The sequence below is a fragment of the Odocoileus virginianus genome, chromosome 3 (assembly GCF_023699985.2).
Source record: "Odocoileus virginianus isolate 20LAN1187 ecotype Illinois chromosome 3, Ovbor_1.2, whole genome shotgun sequence".
NCBI lineage: Eukaryota > Metazoa > Chordata > Mammalia > Artiodactyla > Cervidae > Odocoileus > Odocoileus virginianus.
In genome coordinates this window covers 35,539,615-35,561,697 of record NC_069676.1, presented here as the reverse complement: position 1 = coordinate 35,561,697, position 22,083 = coordinate 35,539,615, and the positions used below count along the sequence as shown (strand labels likewise).

Below are 22,083 nucleotides of genomic sequence, written 5' to 3'. Positions count from 1 at the left end.
TTATACTCTGTTACATGGCACATGGGTAAGATTAAGGGTTCTTATTTGTACACACTGTTATTCAGCTATACCTCAATATAAAATAAAATGTTAAAAAAAAAAGATTAAGGGTCCTATGTTTATTTACAATCTTATACTACATTTAGAATCTTAAATTCAATATCAGATTCTCTAATATCTTTAAAAAGAAAGACACAAAGAGAGACTGAGCATCTAAGTAGCTTCTTAGGAAATATAAGATTGACTAAGATCAATAGAGGTATGGGAAGTAACCTACCTTATAGATTCCTATTTTATATCTTTTTTAGCTTCAAAGGCATCATCAATTAGAAGTCAGATTACTCAAAACACTTCAACAATACCCAAAGGCCTTCTCTAGTGTACCAAACTGGTTTTAGAATGCTTAAATTGCCAGTATCCCTACTGACAAATATTCAATGTCATCATTTCAAACAGACATCCTCTTAAATATTCAGTCCTGCCAACAAGTTAGGGAGAAATGACCACACCATTATCCTCGATGCAAACGTTTAACAAGTACCTTTGGCCTTACACCCAAAAAGCCACTGCAGTTTGGGGCTCCACATTTGCAAACGGTCTTTCCATTCCCAAGACATTCTAGATTGTAATTGAAGGTAAGTTCAGTGCCTGCATAAGAGACCATGAAAATATTAGTATCAATGGTTTTAATTACAATAGTTCTGTGTTAACCACAAAAGATACAGACTTCCAAGAGAACAAGGTTGGTTTTTAAGAGGAATAAAAGGGCACACTAACTTTAATCCTACTATACTAATAACATGTTAATGAATTTGAATCTAATAACAATATTAATCAACTAACATAACTGCACAACAGAAAAACATGACCTAACAAGCAATACTTAAAACAATTTTTACCATCGAGGGGTTACCCAAGTTGTTTTTTTTTTCCCTAACCATTCAGATTCAAAATATATTATTACCAAAAACAACAAAATGTGATTGATGCACTGACGTGCCAGGCACTGTGAAAGCTAAGTGTGAAGGAAGCCTGTCGTCTGTCCCAAAGTGTGCATCTTACCTGGCTGCACTCAAGAGACAAGTCAATACAGAACAGTATTAGGGAACTCTAGACCACAAGACCTAAGCCCCAGCTTTACATCCCAGTTACACCACAGTCTAGCTGGGTAAGCTGAGCCTGAGAGTCCACTTGTTAAATGCAGATAACAATCTTACAAGCTTACTGAGAATGACATAATGCACACAGCAGGAATTTGTCAACTTTAATAGGAGATTTACAAATTTATCATACAAAAATTCCCCTTTTTATCACAAGTGCATTTCATCAAAATTGAGAGCAAATAAATCACACAAATATTCAAAATCAAAGTGTGTCAGGGAAAGCCTAACAAACAGAAGAATTTTACAGAAATGTACGAGACTGTCCCTGGGTAGGGGTAATGGCTTACCGTTAATGTACAAAGTGATAACTGTCCAGCTAAAACTGTCAAAACTGAGGAAGATTTCCCATTGCAGAATGATATATCTTCTATCAGTGAGATTAATTAACATAGGTTTTTATCTAATAGGTTTTCATCTAATATTGGAAATAGATCATTATTCCTTAAATTTGGTTGAGTAAATTATAAAGCAGCTGGCTTTTATTTAGGAATCTGAATGCTATGAATGCTAGAATTACCTGGGGCCTGGTAAGAGGCTCACATTGTGAAGAGCCTGAAGAAACCAAGACTGACCAGGGTATCAGAAGGGCCACATCTAACCTCTCACACCCACTGTGAACTTACTGGACTGAATGATGCGTACTTTTATTCACACTAACCTTTTTCAAAATTTTCTGAGTATATAGCTGAATTTTCACAAATTTAATGGGCTTACAATGCAACTCAACCAAATACACAAGATAGCAGGATACTTATTACCTGCTGCTCACTCAGCAGGCACTACACAGACAAAACTAGAGGAGGCGGTTAATCAGAGGGTATCAGTATGCATACAGGAAAGCCATTCTAGAAGAGAGTCCAAAATATAGATATCTGCAATTTGGGGGGAGAGCAAAGGGCACTGGAGTGAGAACAACACACGGAAGACACCCCTGCAGTTTGGGAGGACAGGAACAAGGTCAGTCAGTTCCCACACAACGTTAGGAGCACAGAAATTTGTGGCTGCACATGGTAGAACAGGCTATCCTCACAGACACAGACTAAAGTTCGAAGTGGAAGTGTGGTACTAAAAGCAGTCAGGACAGAGATAAACACTGAAGTCATATGACTAACATTTGAGTAATTAATACCCCTTCATCCCTTAGGGTGATCAGGGAGAAAAACAGATAAAAGACTGAGAGAGAGAGAGATAAGGTCAAAGAATGCAGATAACGCAGGTATGATAACACATAATTTATAGTACTTTTGTAAGGATTAAATAGCAAGCTTGGAACAAAGTTTGGCATCTGACAAATGTAGCTCTTAACAGCATTCAGTTGATAATTCCTCTTACAAATCAGAAATCTACCCGATTTACTCTGAAGACATTCATTCTAAAAACCCATACACGTTATGATTTTAAAAATTGGTTTCATTTAGTCAGCAGAACACAAGTGCACAATGATGCTCAAGTATTGTTACTTTCATCATTAAATATCTTATATGAAGCAATGCAAAAACAGGAGAAAGGAACCAGTGGCTCAATTTTAAAAATAGGAAAACTGTCAGAAATTTTAAAATTCTAAAGAGCCTAAAAGACTCCTGGGCAGCAGTATATTTAAATTAAAGAGAAAACATATATGGGGGAGCTGGGGGGAAGGAGAGAGGAGAGGTTGTCTACAGATGAAAAAAAAAAAAGGCAATAGACAAAAAGCTGCCCAAATTACTCTTTATTTTGATTAGTGTTTCTTGAGGTAAACATGAATAACACTGACTGGGCTCATACAGAATTTCCACTTTGAGAGTCACTGGACTATGCTACTGTCAATTACGAGCTGCCCGAGCCGCGAGCTGCCCTCCAAGGTGCAAGAGCAGCGAAACCAGAACTCAGGGTAACAACGCCGCAGCGGCTACCCGCTGAGCACAGGGCGGGCACCCAGGGATGCGGGGCTGCCAGGTGCTCCACCAGTAAAGTCTGCTTTGATGAGAGACCAAAAAAAAAACCCTACTCAGGCCAGTCTCATTTAGAGTTGGGGGGGCTGGGGGAGGGTGGGGGGGGGGGAGAGGTAGAGAGAAAGGGAGTGTGTGTGTACGCACGTGCTCAGCCTTCAGTCATGTCTGACTCTGTGTGACCCCCATGGGCTGTAACCCACCAGGCTCCTCTGTCCATGGAATTTTCCAGGCAAGAATACTGGAGTGGGTTACCATGCCCTCCTCCAGGGGGATAGTTCCCACTTAGAGATCGAACCTGCATCTCTTATGTCTCCAGCACTGGCAGGAGGATTCTTTACCAGTAGCACCACCTGAGAGAGTGATCTTTAAACGCTATGCTAGTATTCCTGCAAAAACTTACTTTGAAAATTTAGGTATATTCTTACACTCAAACTTTATGTTAAGTCTAAATATTAAAAAAAATTTAGTGTGTGTCATGTAATATGCTTCAAAATTCTGATAAAAACCTAGACACTAAATATTACGTTACTTTAATTTATGGAAAATATCCATCATATACGTTTACTTTCAAACCTCTCAGCCTCACCAGATGTACTTTCAGTTTAACTAAACATCTTAATATTGTGCTGAACACAACCACCTCACTTTTGCACTCTGAGGCATGGGCATCTAGGCCAGTCACAATATAAACGTGCACTCTCCAAATGTCCAGTTCTTTGACACCCAAGAGGTGAGGGATTTTGTTTTTCCTTAGCCTTGGGCTTATAAACCATAAAATTCAGATGGGTGAGAGGTAGCTATTTGGTTTACAAAATGGATGAAAAGTCAACTGTGAAAGGAGACCTTGACTGCTAACGATTTTTAAGGCAGCCCAATTTTTATGGAGTTCATTTAAGTTATGGAAAGGTCTGGAAATTTATTCCTTTAAAACCATACAGGGAATTCTCTGGCACTTCAGTGGTTAGGATTCAGTGCTTTCAATGTCATGGCCCCAGGTTCAATCCCTGTTTGGAGAGCTATGATCCCGCAAGCCGCATGGTGTGCCTGGAGAGCATGACCAAACCATCATGCTAAATAGAAAGAGTCAGTCACAACAAAACAAGTATTATATGACTGCACTTACATGAGATTCCTAGAGCAGCTAAAAAATCAGACCCAGAAGGTAAAATGGTGGTCACTAGAGGCTGGGAGAGTGGGGAAAGAGGGAGTTTTTGTTTAATGGGTATCCCCAGTTCAGGAAAAGAAAAAGTGCTGGAGATGGATGGTAGTGATAGTTGTACAACAATGTGAATGGACTTAATGCCACTGAACAGCACACTTAAAAATGTCTAAAATGGTATATTTCAGGTTACATGTGTCTTACCATTCCACCACCAATAAGAACAGACCTGGTACCTGCCAGGCACCACCAAGATAGTCTCCTTGTGTCCTCAGGGGTTTGCAGCCTCATTTTGGATTACAGGACAAATGGGGTTTTTAGATAATAAAAACTGAAGTCCTAGTCCTGGTTCCAAAATCCTTAAATGAGTCTTACCTGCTTTAATGTCACTCAGGGCAAAAAGACCAACCCGGGTGTCTCCATTCACAGACCACTTCTGTGTTTCACAGTTAGGCTGGCAGCAATGATTCATGAATCGAGCATAGTTTCCTTTGGGGCCAGCATCAATAATCCGGTCCTAGAATTCCAAGAGATGCTATTCAGCAGACCTCCACTATTACTGAGTAAAATTAGAGTATTTTAATAAGCTGGAGTTCCTATTTGTAAACTTTGACTCTTCCAGAATGTAGTGCCTAGACTAGCACTAATATCACCACCTTGGAATCCACTAAAAACGCAAAGTCTTTGGTGGCACTTCAGAGATACTAAAGCAGGAACTCTGAGGCCCAGCAATCTATGTAGTAACAAGCCCTCTAGGTGGTTAGGATTATGCTGAAGTTTGAGGAGCTCCATCCTAGAAGCAGTAGCTTCTTGTATCCTCTTCTGAACCCTGGCTATACATTGGTAATCACCTAAGATTTTAATAATGACATCCAGACCTCATCCCAAATGATCAGAGAACCTAAAGCTGAGGATCTCACAAATCATCAAAGTACAACTGGGTAAATACAAAGTTTCACACTAAGAAAAGTCTATTATAAAAGCTGGGGACAGGGGGAAACCTAACAGAACCCAATACTCACGAACAAAGAAGAATCTCAGTGTACACAGAAACAAAATGCATTAGGATGCCAGAATTAGAAATAAATCCCATAAACAAGGTCCTACTATATACAGCACAGGAAACTATGTTTAATATCCAGTGATAAATCATAATGGACAAAGATATGATATGTATAACTGAGTTACTCTGCTGAACAGCAGAAATTAACACACCACTGTAAATCAGCTATACTTCAATAAAATATTTTTAAAATGATAAAATTTTAAAAAGAAATAAATAAAACATCTTGGAAACGCACATAGAGAAAAAAATAAATAAATCCCAAATATAATTCTAGACACCAATGAAACACAACTCATCAGAAATTCCAATAATTGGAGAGCTGACTTGGGTTTGTAAGATGAGTTCTATAGTCAATGACTTTCTCAGTGTACTAACTAAATATTAACAAATCAGTGTTTCAATCTGTAAAATAAACAGTAAAATAATTATTATTTATTTTTCTGGCTTCAAGTTTTAATCTTAGGAAAAACACTAAAAGAACTCATTCCAAACTTATGTTGGACAGTTGAAAAGCAGTTTTAGTGCCTTTTGCCCATGGATGTACAGCTAGAAATGAGTAACCTTATCCAACTCCAGGACCCTGATCAAGCAGTCCCTATGAACATGGGGGAAAGACACTGTTTTACGCAGTGTATGACATGCCTACACAGAATAGCGGGGACAGCACTAATTACAAACAACCTTGTAACAGTGGAAATAGCACTTTCCATTACTTACTTTGTCTAGGGTTAGCATATAAAAATTAGTGATATCATGTTCTTGGGCGTAACGGATTCGAGCTCTGCACTCTTCTTCATCTATTAGCTCACCCACATATTCATTCACAAATTCACCCTGGAACGAGAAATGACTTAAATGGCAAAAAGTGCCAACTGTGTTCATAGGTATACCTTATTTTTAAAAAATTAAAGACAGTTAACAGATTCACAAAAGCTTCCCTGGTAGCTCAGATGGTAAAGTGTCTACAATGCGGGAGACCCGGTTTCAATCCCTGGGCTGGGAAGATTCCCTGGAGAAGGAAATGGCAACCCACTCCAGTACACTTGCCTGGAAAATTCCATGGATGGAGGAGCCTGGTAGGCTACAGTCCATGGAATTGCAGAGTTGGACATGACTGAGTGACTTCACTCTGTACTTTTGTACTTAACAAAGGTTGTGGCTCAGATGGCAAAGAATCTGCATGCAACGCAGGAGACCCAGGTTTGATCCCCGGATCAGGAAGATCCCCTGGAGAAGGGAATGGCTACTCCAATGCTCTTGCCTAGAGAATTCCATGGACAGAGGAGCCTGGAGGGCTATAGACCATGGGGTCCCAAAGAGTCAGACGGGACTGAGCAACTAACACTTTCACTTCACTTATCCAAGATAAAACATAAATACGATGCGCTTCAACTACTTAACAATAAGAATGATCTCCCCACTCCTACCATAGCCAACAGCAGAAAAATTGGAATTCACCTTAAGATCAATCAAAATTGAAGTAAACTAAGGCTCCACTATAATGGTTTATCCTTTTACCTGTCTAAGAACCTAAAAGTCAACTTTCCTAAACTATATTCTTTTTTCATGGAACATGCCCTGCCTACTGCCCATTCACATTTCACACGGCAGTCCTAATGATTCACTATACTATGGTCATACTGGTTTTCTCATGTGCTGTCCCCTCTACCCGAAATGCTAAAATATTCAACCAGCTTAAGCCAACAACTATTCATCTTTCAAGTCTCAATTTAAAATATTCTCAGAGATAAGCTAGTTTCAGGCCCTTTGCCACATGCCTACAGAACTCTTTGTGCTTCCACAGTGAGTGATTACTTGTTCAATATCTCTCTCCATCTAGAAAGTAAACTTCAGGAAAGCAAGGAACATGTCTTTCTTACTTAACACTGTATCACACAGCAACATGCCTGGCACAAAGGAGATATACAATAGTTACTCAGCAAATGACTAAAAGAGACCAACCAACTCATATTCACCTCCTTTCCTAGAAATAAAACTTCAATAAAATTCTTCAGAAAATATAACCAGAGTAAAACTTATTACATTCAAATGTCAAATATGATTTATTCCACTCAGAGACTGTATAATACTATTTATCAGAAATTTGTAGGGCCTTCCAAGTTTCAAGTTGAAGATGTTATTGCATTTTCATTAGAGAAGACCTAATCCTCTTTTCCTTCATGTTCTATGAACCCAAACCTATTATTCTCTCAGTAAAAATAAACTTTACTTCATTAGTTGATGATTAACACCTGTATCACACTCTTTTATCCTCTCTCTCAACTACAAGTTCCAAGATTTCCACAAATGAGTGGACAAAACCATAGTATCTCTATGAATTTCCCTCACTTTTTTCATCCTCATTCATAGTGAACATGATCAGTAAGTGAACTGCATACAGAAAAGAGACCATCTATTCCACAAGTCTCTAAATTTTGGAAGGATATGGCAAGACATTATAATAGGATAATCCTTACACTTTATGATGTTCCTCCATGACCAATTTTCTCATATTAATCAGAAGAATTACTTGTATTAAGCAATTGCAAAGAAGGAAAAAAACTGAAGAGTAAGTTCCCTCACCTTTTTAATATCTGTTTTTGTTCGGAGACCCCAGCCCCTCTGTAACGTGCGAAAAATCTCCACCTCGGGATACTGGCGCTTGGTGAAGCACTGGTTTTGGCAGCGGCCCCCAGCGGGGCACACCGTGGGGTGGCACTCATACAGCAGCATGCGGTTGATGCACTCGGAGTCGAGGCCGCAGGGGTTCTCGTCCGTAGCTTTGCAGTTGCAGCGGGGAATCTCAGACAGGTCCGCAGTGAAGATCTGCACCCGGCCAATCGGACGGTTCACCTGGAGGAGAGACACACACTCTAGTACGGCAGGCAAGTCATCGCAGGATAGTTCAGGGCCTGTGAAGGCAGATTTCTCTAAAGCTGCACACCACATTTCACACGATTTTAAATTATCAAGAGTGAGCAGGATTATTCACAACATCTAAAATATGGCAACAACTCAAGTGTCCACCAGCACATGAATGGATAAGCAAAATGTGGTAAAAATAACGGAGGATTATTCAGCCTAAAAGTGAAGGAAATTTGACACACAATATGCAACATGGATAAACCTGGAGGACATTATGTTAAATGAAACAAGCCAGTCAAAACAGACAAATCCTTATACCACTTAGATACAAAGAGATAATGGTAAGTTATAAACATGAATGCATTTAATGCCACTGAAATGTATAGTTAAATATGGTTAAGATAAAAAAACACTTAATGTAACCTATATTTTTACCACAATTAAAAAGGCGAAGGAAATAAAAATTTAGGCAGTTTGATATAAAAATTAAAGCCTCACTCAATATATAAAATATAAATACCACAAATAGGAAAAGAAAAAAATCACCTCTGGGCTACCCCAGTGGCCCAGTGGATAAGAATCTATCTGCCAATGCAGGAGACATGGGTTCGATCCCCGATCTGAAAAGCTCCCACATGCCACAGAGCAACTAAGTCCAGGCACCACAACCATTGAGCCTGTGCTCTAGAGCTGGGAGCCACAACTCCTGAGCCCACATGCCACAACTACAGAAACCTACACAGCCCAGAGCCAACGCTCCAAAACAGAGAAGCCACCGCAGTGAGAAGCCCTCACACTGAAAGGAAGAACAGCCCCTGCTTGTCCCAACTAGAGAAAGCCCATGCGTAACGAAGACAGAGAAAAGCCTACATAGCAATGAAGACCCAGCACAGTCTAAATAAACATTTAAAAATAAATCATTTCAAAAGAATTCATAATTTCAAGCCTGGGTTTCCCTGGTGGCTCAGTGGTAAAGAAACTGATTGCCAATTCTGGAGACAAGAGTTCCATCCTCAGGTCAGGGAAGATCCCTTAGAGAAGAAAATGGCAATCCACTCCAGTATTCTTGCCTGGAAGATCCATGGAGAGAGGAGCCTGGCAGGCTATAGTCCATGGGATCACAAAACAGTCGGACACAACAGAGCAACTAAACTAGCAAAGTCAATTGTAAACCTGAGTTTCCGCTATTGCCACATGGTGGCAGCACGTTAGCTGCTATATTAAAAAAAAAAAAAAAAAATTCACCCTCTCAAGTGGTAAATCTTTAATACGAAAAGGTCTCTGAGTAATTGAGTTCCAATATGTGAAGATATATTTTAAAACTGACTATCACAACTTGAAATCTTTTTAATAGACTACAGCAATGTCACCTAAGCATTCATTTTTAATGGTGCTAGTACTGAATATCCAATGTGGTAAAACAAAGGCCAATTGCTGTGATACTGAAGCCATTAGATACTAACAACAGTGTGGGAAAAAAGTAGACATTTCACAATAGAGAGAGATTTGTGCACTATAAGAATGAGTCCTTAACATCTAAAAAAAAAAAAAAAAAGATTAACATCTAAAAAAAAAAAAATGATTAACATCTAAAAAAAAAAAAAAAAAAATGAGTCCTGGGGACTTCCCTGGTGGTCCAGTGGGAGACTCAACCCTTCCAAAGCAGGGGTCAGCAGTTCAATCCTTGGTAGGGAACTAAGACCCTACATGTCCAGCTCCATAGCCAGGGGTGGGGGATTGAGTCTGGGATTAGCAGATGCAAACTATTATATAGAATGGATACACAACAAGGTTCTACTATATAGCACAGGGAACGATACTCAATACCCTGTGATAAACCATAATGAAAACCCATGTTCTATATATATAAAACTGATTCATTTTGCTATAGACAGAAATTAACACAACACTGTAAATCAACTATACTTCAATAAAATTAAAGGAATGAGTCTCCTCTATTTGACATTATCTCAATGGGAACAGTCAAATCACGAGTCTTCAAAAGTCTGTCCTATACGTAAAATTTGATTCTTCAGGAATTGCATTATTTGATGAGTTAATTTTTACTTGCAAGACATAAACTGCAAGACTGTTGTGGGGAATAATCTACAATCTGTGTGTAAAAATACACTGTCTCCAAATGTTCTCCAGAACAACTTAAAATGACAGTAAGTCTCACTGCCAGATCTCTTCCCAGCTTCTTCAAAATACTGGTAAATGCTTGTCAACGGAGGAACACTCTCACCACATGCTAATGCAAGTCACAGACCTACTAAGGCAAACTCCAAGGCAGCAGACCAGGGCTGAGCTCAATCACCTGGTCCCACCTAGGCATCTGAATATTCACCTTGATTCAAGGTTATCTTTACCTGACACTCTCCACCCAAAATAGTTGCATTCTACTCCTTTTTTCTACATAAAGGTATGTTTCAATCATTCTTCCCTGACATCTGATCTAAACTGATATTAATCTCAAATAAGTTTCTTGCCTGACATAACATAAAGTAAGAACAAAACCCCATACATGGTTAAGTAAGAACAACATAGATATATAATTGTAGCATTTACACTCACTCTGGGCCAGGGATTGACAAACCTTTTCTGTAAAGGGTCATATAGTAAATATTTTATGTTTTCAGGACATAGATCTCTGGCGCATGTTGCTCAACCGTCACTGTAGCTCCAAAGAAGGAACGACCACATGTACATGAACAAGCATGGCTGTATGCCAACAAAGCTTTAATTATGGACAACTAATATTTGAATTTCATAAAATCTTCATGTGTTAGAAAAAACTCCTTGAAAAGAAAAGTTTTTCTGGACCATGAATGGTAGGCCAGAGTTGGGACTATAGTTTACCAACCCCTGGTTTAATCTTTTCCCTGGAAATACATCTTTGTTTTAAAGGTGGAGGAAGGAAGGTGGCGTCTAAATTTTGTGATTAGGTCACACACAGGACATTAGTTGGTCTCTCAATACCCAGGATCAATATGGTTGACAAGCTACCCTGAAGTGCCCAACTTCTGTTATGTGTGACATCTATGACTGTGGAAACAGGAATTACTTTCCCCTTTTTTGAGGATGAACTACAATTCAGTGTTATGTCTCCATGAACAATTAACTCCATTTAACTCTCAGTCTATACAATTTTAAGCTTTGTTTCTTTTTTCTTTTCCAAAAGTTTTAACTATTTGTAAGGATTGATATTTTAACTCTTTCTATATTGCATACTACCAGGCAGATCCATTATACTCTTTTATAAATCTAAGCTTCATTATGGAATTTCAGTGTTCTAAACACTAAATGTTTATAGTGTTTCCTTTTTCTGTATCTCATAATTTTTTACTATTTCATCACCCCATTTTGTTACTCGATGATTCCCAACTATTCTAAAAAAGACAAAAAAAAAGCAAGGGGAAGAATGACAGAATCATAAAGGCCTGATGCAACAGTGAAACAGGCACAGTTTAGTTTCTGCACTGCATTACCCAAAGTACTATAATATGTTTCCAGAAAGCAGAGAAGATGGGAGATAATATCTTTCAGTATACCTTTAGTGGGATTGCTCGATTTAGCAAGTAAAAATCTAGGACACCCAACTGAATCTGAATTTCACATAAATAACAAATAGTTTTTTAGTTTAGGAATGTACCACAGAATATTTGGGACACTTAAAACACACTAGATTCTAAAAATGGTGGTGAAATTGATCTCTAAGTGAAAACCTCAGACTTCAGAAACTCAAAAAAAAAACCACAAAAACACCATAAAAACAAACAAAAAAAAAAATCAATGAGTACACAACTAAAGCATTACCAATGACAAAAATAAATATATATAGTTGTCTTATCCAGGAATGACAAATATTTTCCATCAAGAACTTGGGCAACTGCATTTTGCTAATAGAGCTTATAGCATTCTTTCATGTGGTCTGATATTTGAGCACCAAAACTAACTTGATTAAAAGGTTTTCAAAAAGATATTTCAGTACTTACTAAATACTTAACTAAAATTTCTAATAAGTTTGTTCCTCACTATTCCTTTATTTTTACCTCTGTAAATTCTTTATAAAAATGACTTAACAATATAAAAATACAAAAGGTCTACCAGACCCAGATGAGAAATGACAACGACTCTTTTACCAAGCAGACTAGCATACCTAAGTCCACTTAACATGAATTCTCATGACTTTGGAAATTCTAGTCATACTAGTCACCTAAAATATATTCAGTATCAGCTACTACCAGAAGAAATTATCATGTGTATTATTCACACTATCTCAGGGCCATTTCTCATTTTTTATCATGGCTCCTTGGTGCCTGCTGTTCAAACTGCAAGATGTTGACTGTGAACAGAATCTATTCCAATTCACTTTATGAAAAGACTTTCCAAAGTCTTTTGGAATAAAAGAATAAAACTGTATCATCATACAATTGATTTTATAAAGTGTCAATACAATCAATGTGCTAGAAACGGTGCTCTGGCACTTTTTTCTTGTATTCCTTTAAGCTCACGCCTCTACCTAAAAGCAATTATGCTTGTGCTTCCAGTTCTCACCAGGAACAAAGAGTGGGAAGGGGGCAAGCCATCACATGGTCTCTCCTGAAGTCTGTTCTCACCTTTATATGTTTGTAAGGTGGTGGCTTCTTGTCATTCTTTCGATCTTCCTGCAGCTGTCTTAGCTCTTTTTGGGCCTTCAACTCCTCAAACCTTGCTGCAGCTTCCTGAAGAGCTAAGAAAACATACAGCATAGTCACTTTATCTCCAGGTAGAGTTATTTTGCCTTTTTCCCCTTATAAGTTGGAGAAAATTCATGTTTTAGACAAAAATCTGAGATATATATACAATTTTTATTTTCAAATAAGTCATAGTCCCCAGGGTATTCATATATGGCATTAAAATAAAACATCATACATTACTCAATGGCCCTATATGGACAACCAGTTTCAGAGGCAAATTTAAAACAAAACAAAAACATAGCTAAATAATCTGAAAAAGCTCACATATGATATCTCCTAACAACAACCAGGATGTATCCATTCAGCAATGTCACTGCCTAGAAGCCCAACTCCTTTCCTCAGACCCCAATTTTCTGCTTCCACAAATAACATGCCTCATAGGTGTCCAGAAAACATGCTGTGTTCCTTTGGAAGAAATGAAACTTGAAGTTTTCTTTTTCTTCCTATATATTCTCTGGAACACCTAGCCTACTCTTCTAAAACTCATTCTGTAAATGTCAGTGATTATCCTAATACAGCTTCCCAGGTTGCAACAGTGGTGAAGAACCCGCCTGCCAATGCAGAAGACAGAAGAGACTTGGGTTTGATCCCTGAGTAGTGAAGATCCTTTGGAGGAGGGCATGGCAACCCACTCCAGTATTCTTGCCTGGAGAATGCCACAGACAGAGGAGCCTGACAGGCTGCAGTCCATGGGGGTCACAAAGAGTCAGACACGACTGAGTGACTAAAACATACACACACAACTCTAATACAAAGACAGATCTTCACAGCTCATCTTCATTCCAGGCCTGCACTTTCATATGTTTAAAAGATTGGAGTATCTGAAAAGTCCAACAAAAATCCTAAGAATCTCATTCTTCTCCACTTAAAATTTTAATTCATTACTCTTGATTCAGGTTAAAAACCCTGAAGAATTCCAAAATTTCCCAGTTTCTTCTTTGTTGCTCTCCCCATGATCTGTCAAAACAATAAAGAAAATCTTCCCTCTGATTCACCCCTTCTTTCTCCATTTCCTCATTACCATCCAGGAGTTTATGTTCCCTGCAGTTGTTCCCTCCTTCCTTCATCCTATTATTTGGCATGTGCTACCTAGCTGATCTACTTACTGTCTATCTAGTACCCATCATCCTCTCCACCCCACGGACTAGTCCCTGTGACAGTCACATCATCTCTGCTTGAAACCACTAAAACAGCCATCTCATTGACATTTCTGGCTATAGAGCCTCTCATTTTCTATGGTCCTGAAATTCTACTCAGACTGAGACTTATAAAACTCTGTTCTGACCATGTAACTAACCTACCTTATCAGTAAAAGAGTCTGGTACTCGCCCAACCCTATGCTTAAATTATACCAAATACTTGGAGATCACTAACTCATCATGGTAGACTCAAGGTGCACTTTTACATATGCTGTCTTCTTGTTACAATTTAAGTCAACTTCTTCACAATCGGTGTGGTGATTAAGAGTTTGGATTCTGGGGTCCAACTGCTAGAGTATGAAACCTTCCCATATCACTTACTGGCACAGGGACTTTGGGCAACAAATTAAACTTCCTTTTGGCTACACCGTATAGCTCGTAGGAGCTTAGTTCCCTGACCAGATACTGAATTTGGCCCCTCAGCAGTGAAAACACGCTGCCCTAACCACCAGAGAATTTTCCCAATTTAACTTTTATGTGCCTCAGTTTCCTCATTAGAAGATAAAGATAATAGCATCTAACTTACAGGGTTGCCTCAAAGACTTAAAGTGGGAAAACAAACTTTGAACAGGGACTGGCAAGCAAAAAATGGTAATTATCTTGAAAGCACCACTTAAAAAAGGAGTCATCCATGACCTCCATACTGTCATCCTCAGCACTGTTTTGCTTCCTCTTGGCTGGCTCCCACAGCATACCATGCACATTTCTGCCACAACACTCTCAAAGAACGACCATTTGACTGTGTCCTCCCACAAAACCATGTGTTCCTTAAAGGCAGAGGCATCCAGCCAGCCCAAGTTCAAGGCACAGAAAGAGCAGAATCACAGAGCTTCAGCAGGCTCAGATTTGTAATATTTCCTACACTCCAACTTCACCCCTAGCCTTGATGGTGGCCAGCTCTACACAGGCAAAGATGTTGGTCACCTGGTCCTTGACGACCTGAGACTCTAAGGCTCAAGACCAAAACTCCTGTAGTATTAGCACTGATAACCCATATCTGCACAGAAAGCACATTCCAACAGGTAAGTGGGACCCTGAAATAATATAAGGCAAACAAAACTTCTGTCAAACTTGTTCCTTATGTACATCATCTTCATTCCCCATCTAAGAAGTTCTACCTGCTTAGAATCTCTTCACCTCACTATGCAGACAAAATAATACACATCACTGTTCAAACATATTCAAATAATAAGAGATACCTGCATTGCCTTTCAAAGGACAGCTAAAGGAAGAAGCTAATTATCATTGATGGGATACCAACTACATGCGTTGCAGGCTGATTTTTACATTATCTCACTGAATTCTCAAAGCAACTCTTACTCATTAAATAGGGAGAGATGTCGTTGTCAGAATCTCCTGGCCCCTTCTCCTTCACTGCTAGGCCAGCTTAAAAAAACTCTGATTTAGAACATTTATGCGCTTTCACTATCTTATATCATTCTATAATTTTGGTTGAATTTTATTTCTTCTTAACTTAAAACAACAACAATAACAAAAAAAAACTCTCCTTGGAACAAATGTGGCTCTGCTAGAGATTCTGGTCCTTGCCGAGCAAACTGAAGTGTTTATTCTATAAAACAGTTCCAAAGCTCCAGTACTTACTTGATGGAATGCTGATAAAACAGGATTGATAAGAAATATCCCTTAAGGAAATTCTAGTTAAGTAAAAGTTAGCTTCAAAAATACTGATTTACATGGGTCAACTTGTCTGCAAAATTCTACAGCTGCAGCCACATACTGCTCCAGAGCGTAGAACAGAGAGCAGATACTCAGGCAACAGAGATCTATGCTGGCCCAAGAAACAAGAAGGGTAAAGTTACCTTTTTTATATGTCCCGTCGACTCCTTTGCCCATTTTATCCTTGCTGCTCACATCCCCCTCCATGTAGGGAAAGACTCGGGCCTGGTGAGTCCACAGATAGTCATTAGACCCAAAGAAGAGCACAGGGAACTCGCCTACATCATGTCTCATCTTGTCAATATTGGAAGGTACAGCTCGAGGATGGCAGATCTCAGCTGGCCACCACCTGGGAAATGTGAAAACAAGGAAGAAACCTCTAGAAGGCTGCAAGGCACTAAAAACAATCCTACTTTGGAGAGAGGAATAAATAGCAATGTGTCTAACCCACATTAATGTCTGACCCAGGGCATCCTTACAATATAATTAGAGAAGAAACAAGCAGTATGTGCCAAAAGCCTGGAGATGCCACCCTCATGCACATGTTCACAGACCCAAACATACACCCTCAAACTGCTGTTCTACTTCAAAGAATGTATAAAAGGAAGTAATTAGAGACATGGACAAAACTTTATGACTATAGTGTTCATTGAAGAATCTGAAAGAATGAAAATCTGTAAACAATTTAAATATTTAACATTAAGAGAATGATGGAAGTAGCTGTGGGACACTATATAACAAAATACAAATTGGCCTTTAAAGAAGTCAACTTTGAAAAATTATTAGAAGTATACAAAAATGAAACACCCAAAATAATACCCCACCCCCACCAGCTTGGCAAAGCAAGCATAGAAATTACAACAACAACCTTTAGGAAGACAATGCTATTCTACTGTGAGAATGCGGTAAATAAACTCCTGTGCATATATACCAAGAAACACTGACAAAATGTTCATAGTTCAAACATGAGAATGGATAAATAAATACACCACACTGCATGTAAACATAAAGGAACACTCTGGAATAGTGAAATATGAATGAACTTGAGCAATGCACTAACCATAATATCTAAGGAGCAAAAGAGCAAATAAAAAAACATGCTGCAAGAAAATACGGCAACAATTCCTTTATATAAAGGACTAAAACACAGAATCGAACACACATATGGTAAATGTATACAGTCAGGCAAAGAAAAAACACAAAATGCAGTACTGCAGTTACTTCAAGGGATGGGGAGAGAAGATCAGATGGGGCAGGGAGGGAGCCTCAAAGCTGCTACTGTTTTAAACTGGAAGGTACACACACAGGTATTTCTCTAAAATCATGCATGTTATAGTATTTTTTGTGCACTCAACATCATGCGAAATTCCGGGCTGGATGACTCACAAGCAGGAATCAAGATTGCTGGGAGAAACATCAACCTCAGATATGCAAATGATAGTACTTTAATGGCAGAAAACAAAGAGGAACTAAAGAGCCTCTTAATGTGGGTGAAAGAGGAGACTGAAAAAGCTGGCTTAAAACTCAACATTCAAAAAAAGAAGATCGTAGCATCTGGTCCCATCACTTCATGGCAAATAGATGGGGGGAAAGTGCAAACAGTGACAAATTTTCTTTTCTTGGGCTCCAGAAGACTGCAGCCATGAAATTAAAAAACACTTGTTCCTTGAAAGAAAAGCTATGACAAATCTAGACAGCTGTTAAAAAGCAGAGACATCACTTTGCCAGCAAAAGTCCATATAGTCAAAGCTATGTTTTTTTCAGTAGTCATGTACAGATACAGGAGTTGAGCAAAAAAAAAAAAAAAAAAGAGTTGAACCATTAGAAGGCTGAGCACTGAAGAACTGATGCTTTCAAACTGTGGTGCTAGAGAAGACTCTTCAGAGTCCTGTGGACTGCAAGGAGATCAAACTAGTCAACCCTAAAGGAAATCAACTCTGAATACTCACTGGAAGGACTGATGCTGAAACTTTGGCCACTTGATGCAAACAGCCAATTCACTTGAAAAGACCCTGATGCTGAGAAAGATTGAAGGCAGGAGGAGAAGGGGACGACAGAGATGGTTGGATGGCATCACCAACTCAACTGACATAAATCTGAGCAAACTCTAGGAGATAGGGAAGGACAGGGAAGCCAGGCGTACTGCAATTCACGGGGTCACAAAGAGCTGGACATGACTTAGTGACCAAACATCAACAATATGCGATAAAATTAATTTTAAAAAGAAAAAGCAACACACACGACTGGGTACAAATAACAATAGGTCAGTTGTTTTGAAGGTGCATGTATTGGTGTGTCTGAAAGTAAATATGCTAAAATGTTAGTGATGCACCTTCAACTGTTTGTGGTATTATGGGTTTGTTTTCATTAATAAAGCTCTACAGATGATATATAGTTTAGTATATAGTTTTTTCTTTTGTAATGGAAAGTTAATGGGGGAGTGGGTAAACCTTCTTTAATTAGGCCATTTATTTAAAAAGTTAAACCCAAGAAACACAGGCTGGTGAAAGAACTGTCAGTCTCCTTCATGCTTACTCACCTGTATCTTCCAACTTTTACCCAGACAATTTCTCTGTAATGTGGCTTTTTGCCTGCCTTACAGTCATTGCAATACCAGTTTCCTTCAGGGATATCAATGTTCAGGCATTCACGATGAAAAGCAGCAGGGCAAGAATCACAACACAGAAGGCTGCCTCCTGTGGGAATCAAAAAATCTGGCACTCAGAATCACAAGGCTGCATACAAGGACCCATCTGAAATAGGTTTTGCTCAGTTCCTAACCAATTATCTTGCAGTCAAGGGCTTAGTAATTTAATTAGTTAGTTACAAAGACTTTTATATGAGTATTCCCTCTCCAATGTACTTGAACGATACCCCTGGGGATCTGTTAAGAGTCATAGCAAATCATGAGATTTTACTGGCAAAATTAGGTTACGGCAATGAGGGCAGAAGTAAATCCCTAAAAGTCATCTATGTAAACAACCCACCCCCCCCCAACTTCTTCCTCTTCATTAAAAGACAACACATTATAAATAAATATCAATGATACGCAATGACCAGAGTATAAAGAGCACCAGCTTTAAGTGATGTCAGATTTGAACTCTAAGATATATTAGTCTAGGGAATTCACTTTCCTTGTTGAGCTTTAACTTCTTCAATGGTTAAGATATTTTCTGCAATGAACACTAAATAATCACATCTATCTGAGAACTAAATAAGAAAATAAATTGCCTCACAGTGTCTGGCACATTAGTAGTCTCTATAAGGTCAGTTCTTTCTCTTTTTTAAAATTACTTTTTAATCATTTTTTGTTGGGTTCTCTCACAACTCTTTAAGGGCCCTTAAAATTAATATGTAAAAGAACATAAGAGTAAAATGATCAGAATGTTAGAACAAGACATTAGAATTATATACAGTCCTCTGAAACACACAAATAAGATCTAGCAGTAGTAATGACTGGACACAAGGTTTCTACAATAACAATAGTATCTGATTTTTACTGGTGACAGAAATCACACATACTACTGTGATTTTTTTGCTTAAACTTCAGTTAGATATAAGATCGCCCCTCTCCTGCCAAGTTTTCAGATACCAGATTAATTATATACATTGCAATGAGAATGAATTTTCACTTCTTAAAAGATTTTTACTCAAAGTGACTCAGTTTACATATCTGAATCTGAAACATCACAGTTACAGATAATAAAGAATTTCAAGTAAAGAGGTTTCACGCAGAAGTAATACAATAAATGCCTTATTTATCTCATGCCAGAAACTAGCATGTTCAAACACGCTAGACTCAAGCATGTAACTCCAAGTTTCACCCTGAAGAGATAATGAAGGACAAAGCTGTAAGCAAGGTGTATATGTGCGTCTTCCTGTGTAACTGTGCTTCTTCTCCCACAAAAACCTATGAAAAACTTGATTTTGTGACATCATCCTCAAATGATTCTACTGTGCCTTTCCTTTTCTCCATAAAACAAGCTTTGGGACATTTGTTTTGTTGTGGCCAGAAATGTGCTCTTAAGACCCAACTCTGGCTTCAACTAGAGAAAATTTCCTGTTTTGTACATTGGAGTTCAGATTCAGAATAAGGTTTCATTTCATAAGAGGTTCTGTTGCTGCAAAACAAGTTTCAAGAACATGTTACTTAACACATATAGCCTGTACTGTATGCTCTCAAGAGTCATATTTGGCTATCCTTGTGCATTTTGTAGATGGGATAAACAGTCTTAGTACAGGACATAGTCACATGAATTTAACCACCCCAAATAATGGAATACCCTCTAACATTCCTCTCTCTGCTTATTTATCTGCTGAGTCAAAATTTAATAACAATGTGCCAATTACATGGCTTTTGTAAGAAAAAGACAAAAAAAAAAAAATCCTCCTTTTACTTACCTGACATTCATGATAACTAGAAAACATATACAATAAGGCATTTGAATTAGGACTTCAAAGAAGGCATAGGAAAAAAAATCTGGACTGGAGAGTAACCAGTGAAGAAAGGCCAAGGGTGGCAAGCACAACAGTTTTGCTGGGAAAGACATACTGGGATGAGCTAAGGGAGAGTAGGAAGAAAGAAACTGACAGGATTACTCTGGGTGATGAACGGGAGACAAGCAGGAGGGTCTGTCTGGTGGGAGTAAAGAAAACACCCAGGAGAAAGAGGAAGAAAAGAAGGAAAATCACACGAACCATCTTAAGAAACCAAAAGATGAAAAGGTGATATTTGGTGGAAGAAGGTAAGAGAAAATAAAGTGTAAACAGATTCTTGAATTCTAGGAATAGATTACTTTCTAATTTATGATTTACCATATTATTACCCTAACACTGGTAACCACCTTTAGTTTTCTCCTACACATGGACAAAAAAAAAAAAAAAAAAAAGACTTAAGACTACTCTTTCCTTGTCTTCTAACAGCAGGATAATCTTAGATACTGGAATCAAAAGTTCTCAGGCCTTTTAATAAAACAGTTTGCCAATTACATGGCCTTGGTAGAAAAATCTTCCATCCAGGAACATGTTATAATGTTGAAAATTAAGGAGATTCCCAGTGAACTTTTATAGTATTAATTCATTAAAAAGTAACAATGAACCTATTATGTTAATGTAAGTAACACTTTTATGGATAACTTAGTGATTGTGAATAGTGCTGCTATGAATATTGGGATGCATGTATCTTTTAAAATTAGAGTTTTCATCTTTTTTTTTGGACATATGCCCAGGAGTGGGACTGCTGGATCATATGATTAACTCTATTTTTCATTTCATAAGGAACGTGCCTCAGAAAGTAAAGACTGCCTGCAATGCTAGGAGACCCGGGTTTGATCACTGGGTCAGGAAGATCCCCTGGAAAGAGAAATGGCAATCCATTCCAGTATTCTTGCCTGGAAAATTCCATGGACAGAGGAGCCTGGTGGGTTACAGTCCATGGGGTAACAAACAGTCGGACACAACTGAGTAAACGCTCTATACTGTTCTCCATACACCAATTTACATTTCCACCAATAGTGTAGAAGAGTTCCCTTTTCTCTACATCCTCTTCAGCACTTATTATTTGCAGACCTTTTGATGATTTTGACCAATGGCCATCATACTTCTTTGCAAATATTTTTTTTTATTTGAATTTGTTGCAAAATGTGGTCTGGCTGATGTACGTGAAGAAAATCTGGTCTCTCACAGATGAACAGTTAGAAAAAGGAGTACTGTAATTCTCCCTTGACACTATACACTAAAACCTCACAGGGTAAACCTTAGTTGGTGTCAACTCTGAAACTATATTAATAAACTTTCGGTACTATTACATTAAAATTCATTGATCTGTCTTGTACTTTGAATGGATCCTTTACATATGCCTGGTTTTTAACATCATGCATTGTTCCTGTGGAAAATATTAGTTTGCTGAGTCTGGTAGATCTTCCAAATATTTTTAATACTTATTTCTATTTATTTGGCTTCACAAGGTCTTAGTTGTGGCACACGGGGTCTCCAATCTTCACTGTGGCATGTGAACTCTTAAGTTATGGCATGTGGGACCTAGTTCCCTGAACAGGGATTGAATTTGGGGCCCATGCACTGAGAGCATGGGGCCAACAGACCACCAGGGAAGTCCCAGACTTCCCATATTACTGACCTGTTTCATTACATACTACTAAAATGTCACATTTATTAGTGTCATCATGATCTCATCAGTAAATACTAGGAAGTCGTTAAGCTCAGAGTCAGTAGGTATAGGTTTTCCAAAATTCTAATTTCCACTAAAGAACTCAAATTTTATCATT

At 38.4% G+C, this 22,083-nt stretch overlaps 1 protein-coding gene across 4 annotated transcripts in view; it reads right to left on the bottom strand.

Moving 5' to 3' along the window:
- Positions 1-22,083, bottom strand: part of NSD1 (nuclear receptor binding SET domain protein 1) — a 146,522-nt gene that overhangs the window by 9,022 nt on the left and 115,417 nt on the right. For all 4 annotated transcript variants that reach the window (XM_020873992.2, XM_020873990.2, XM_020873994.2 and 1 more), the window contains exons 15-21: positions 18,339-18,495; positions 15,943-16,148; positions 12,804-12,916; positions 7,903-8,172; positions 6,037-6,153; positions 4,629-4,770; positions 542-648 (exon numbers count right to left, since the gene is read on the bottom strand). In XM_020873992.2, the coding sequence (XP_020729651.2) occupies positions 542-648; positions 4,629-4,770; positions 6,037-6,153; positions 7,903-8,172; positions 12,804-12,916; positions 15,943-16,148; positions 18,339-18,495 (1,112 nt within the window). The remainder of the gene's footprint in view (positions 1-541; positions 649-4,628; positions 4,771-6,036; positions 6,154-7,902; positions 8,173-12,803; positions 12,917-15,942; positions 16,149-18,338; positions 18,496-22,083) is intronic.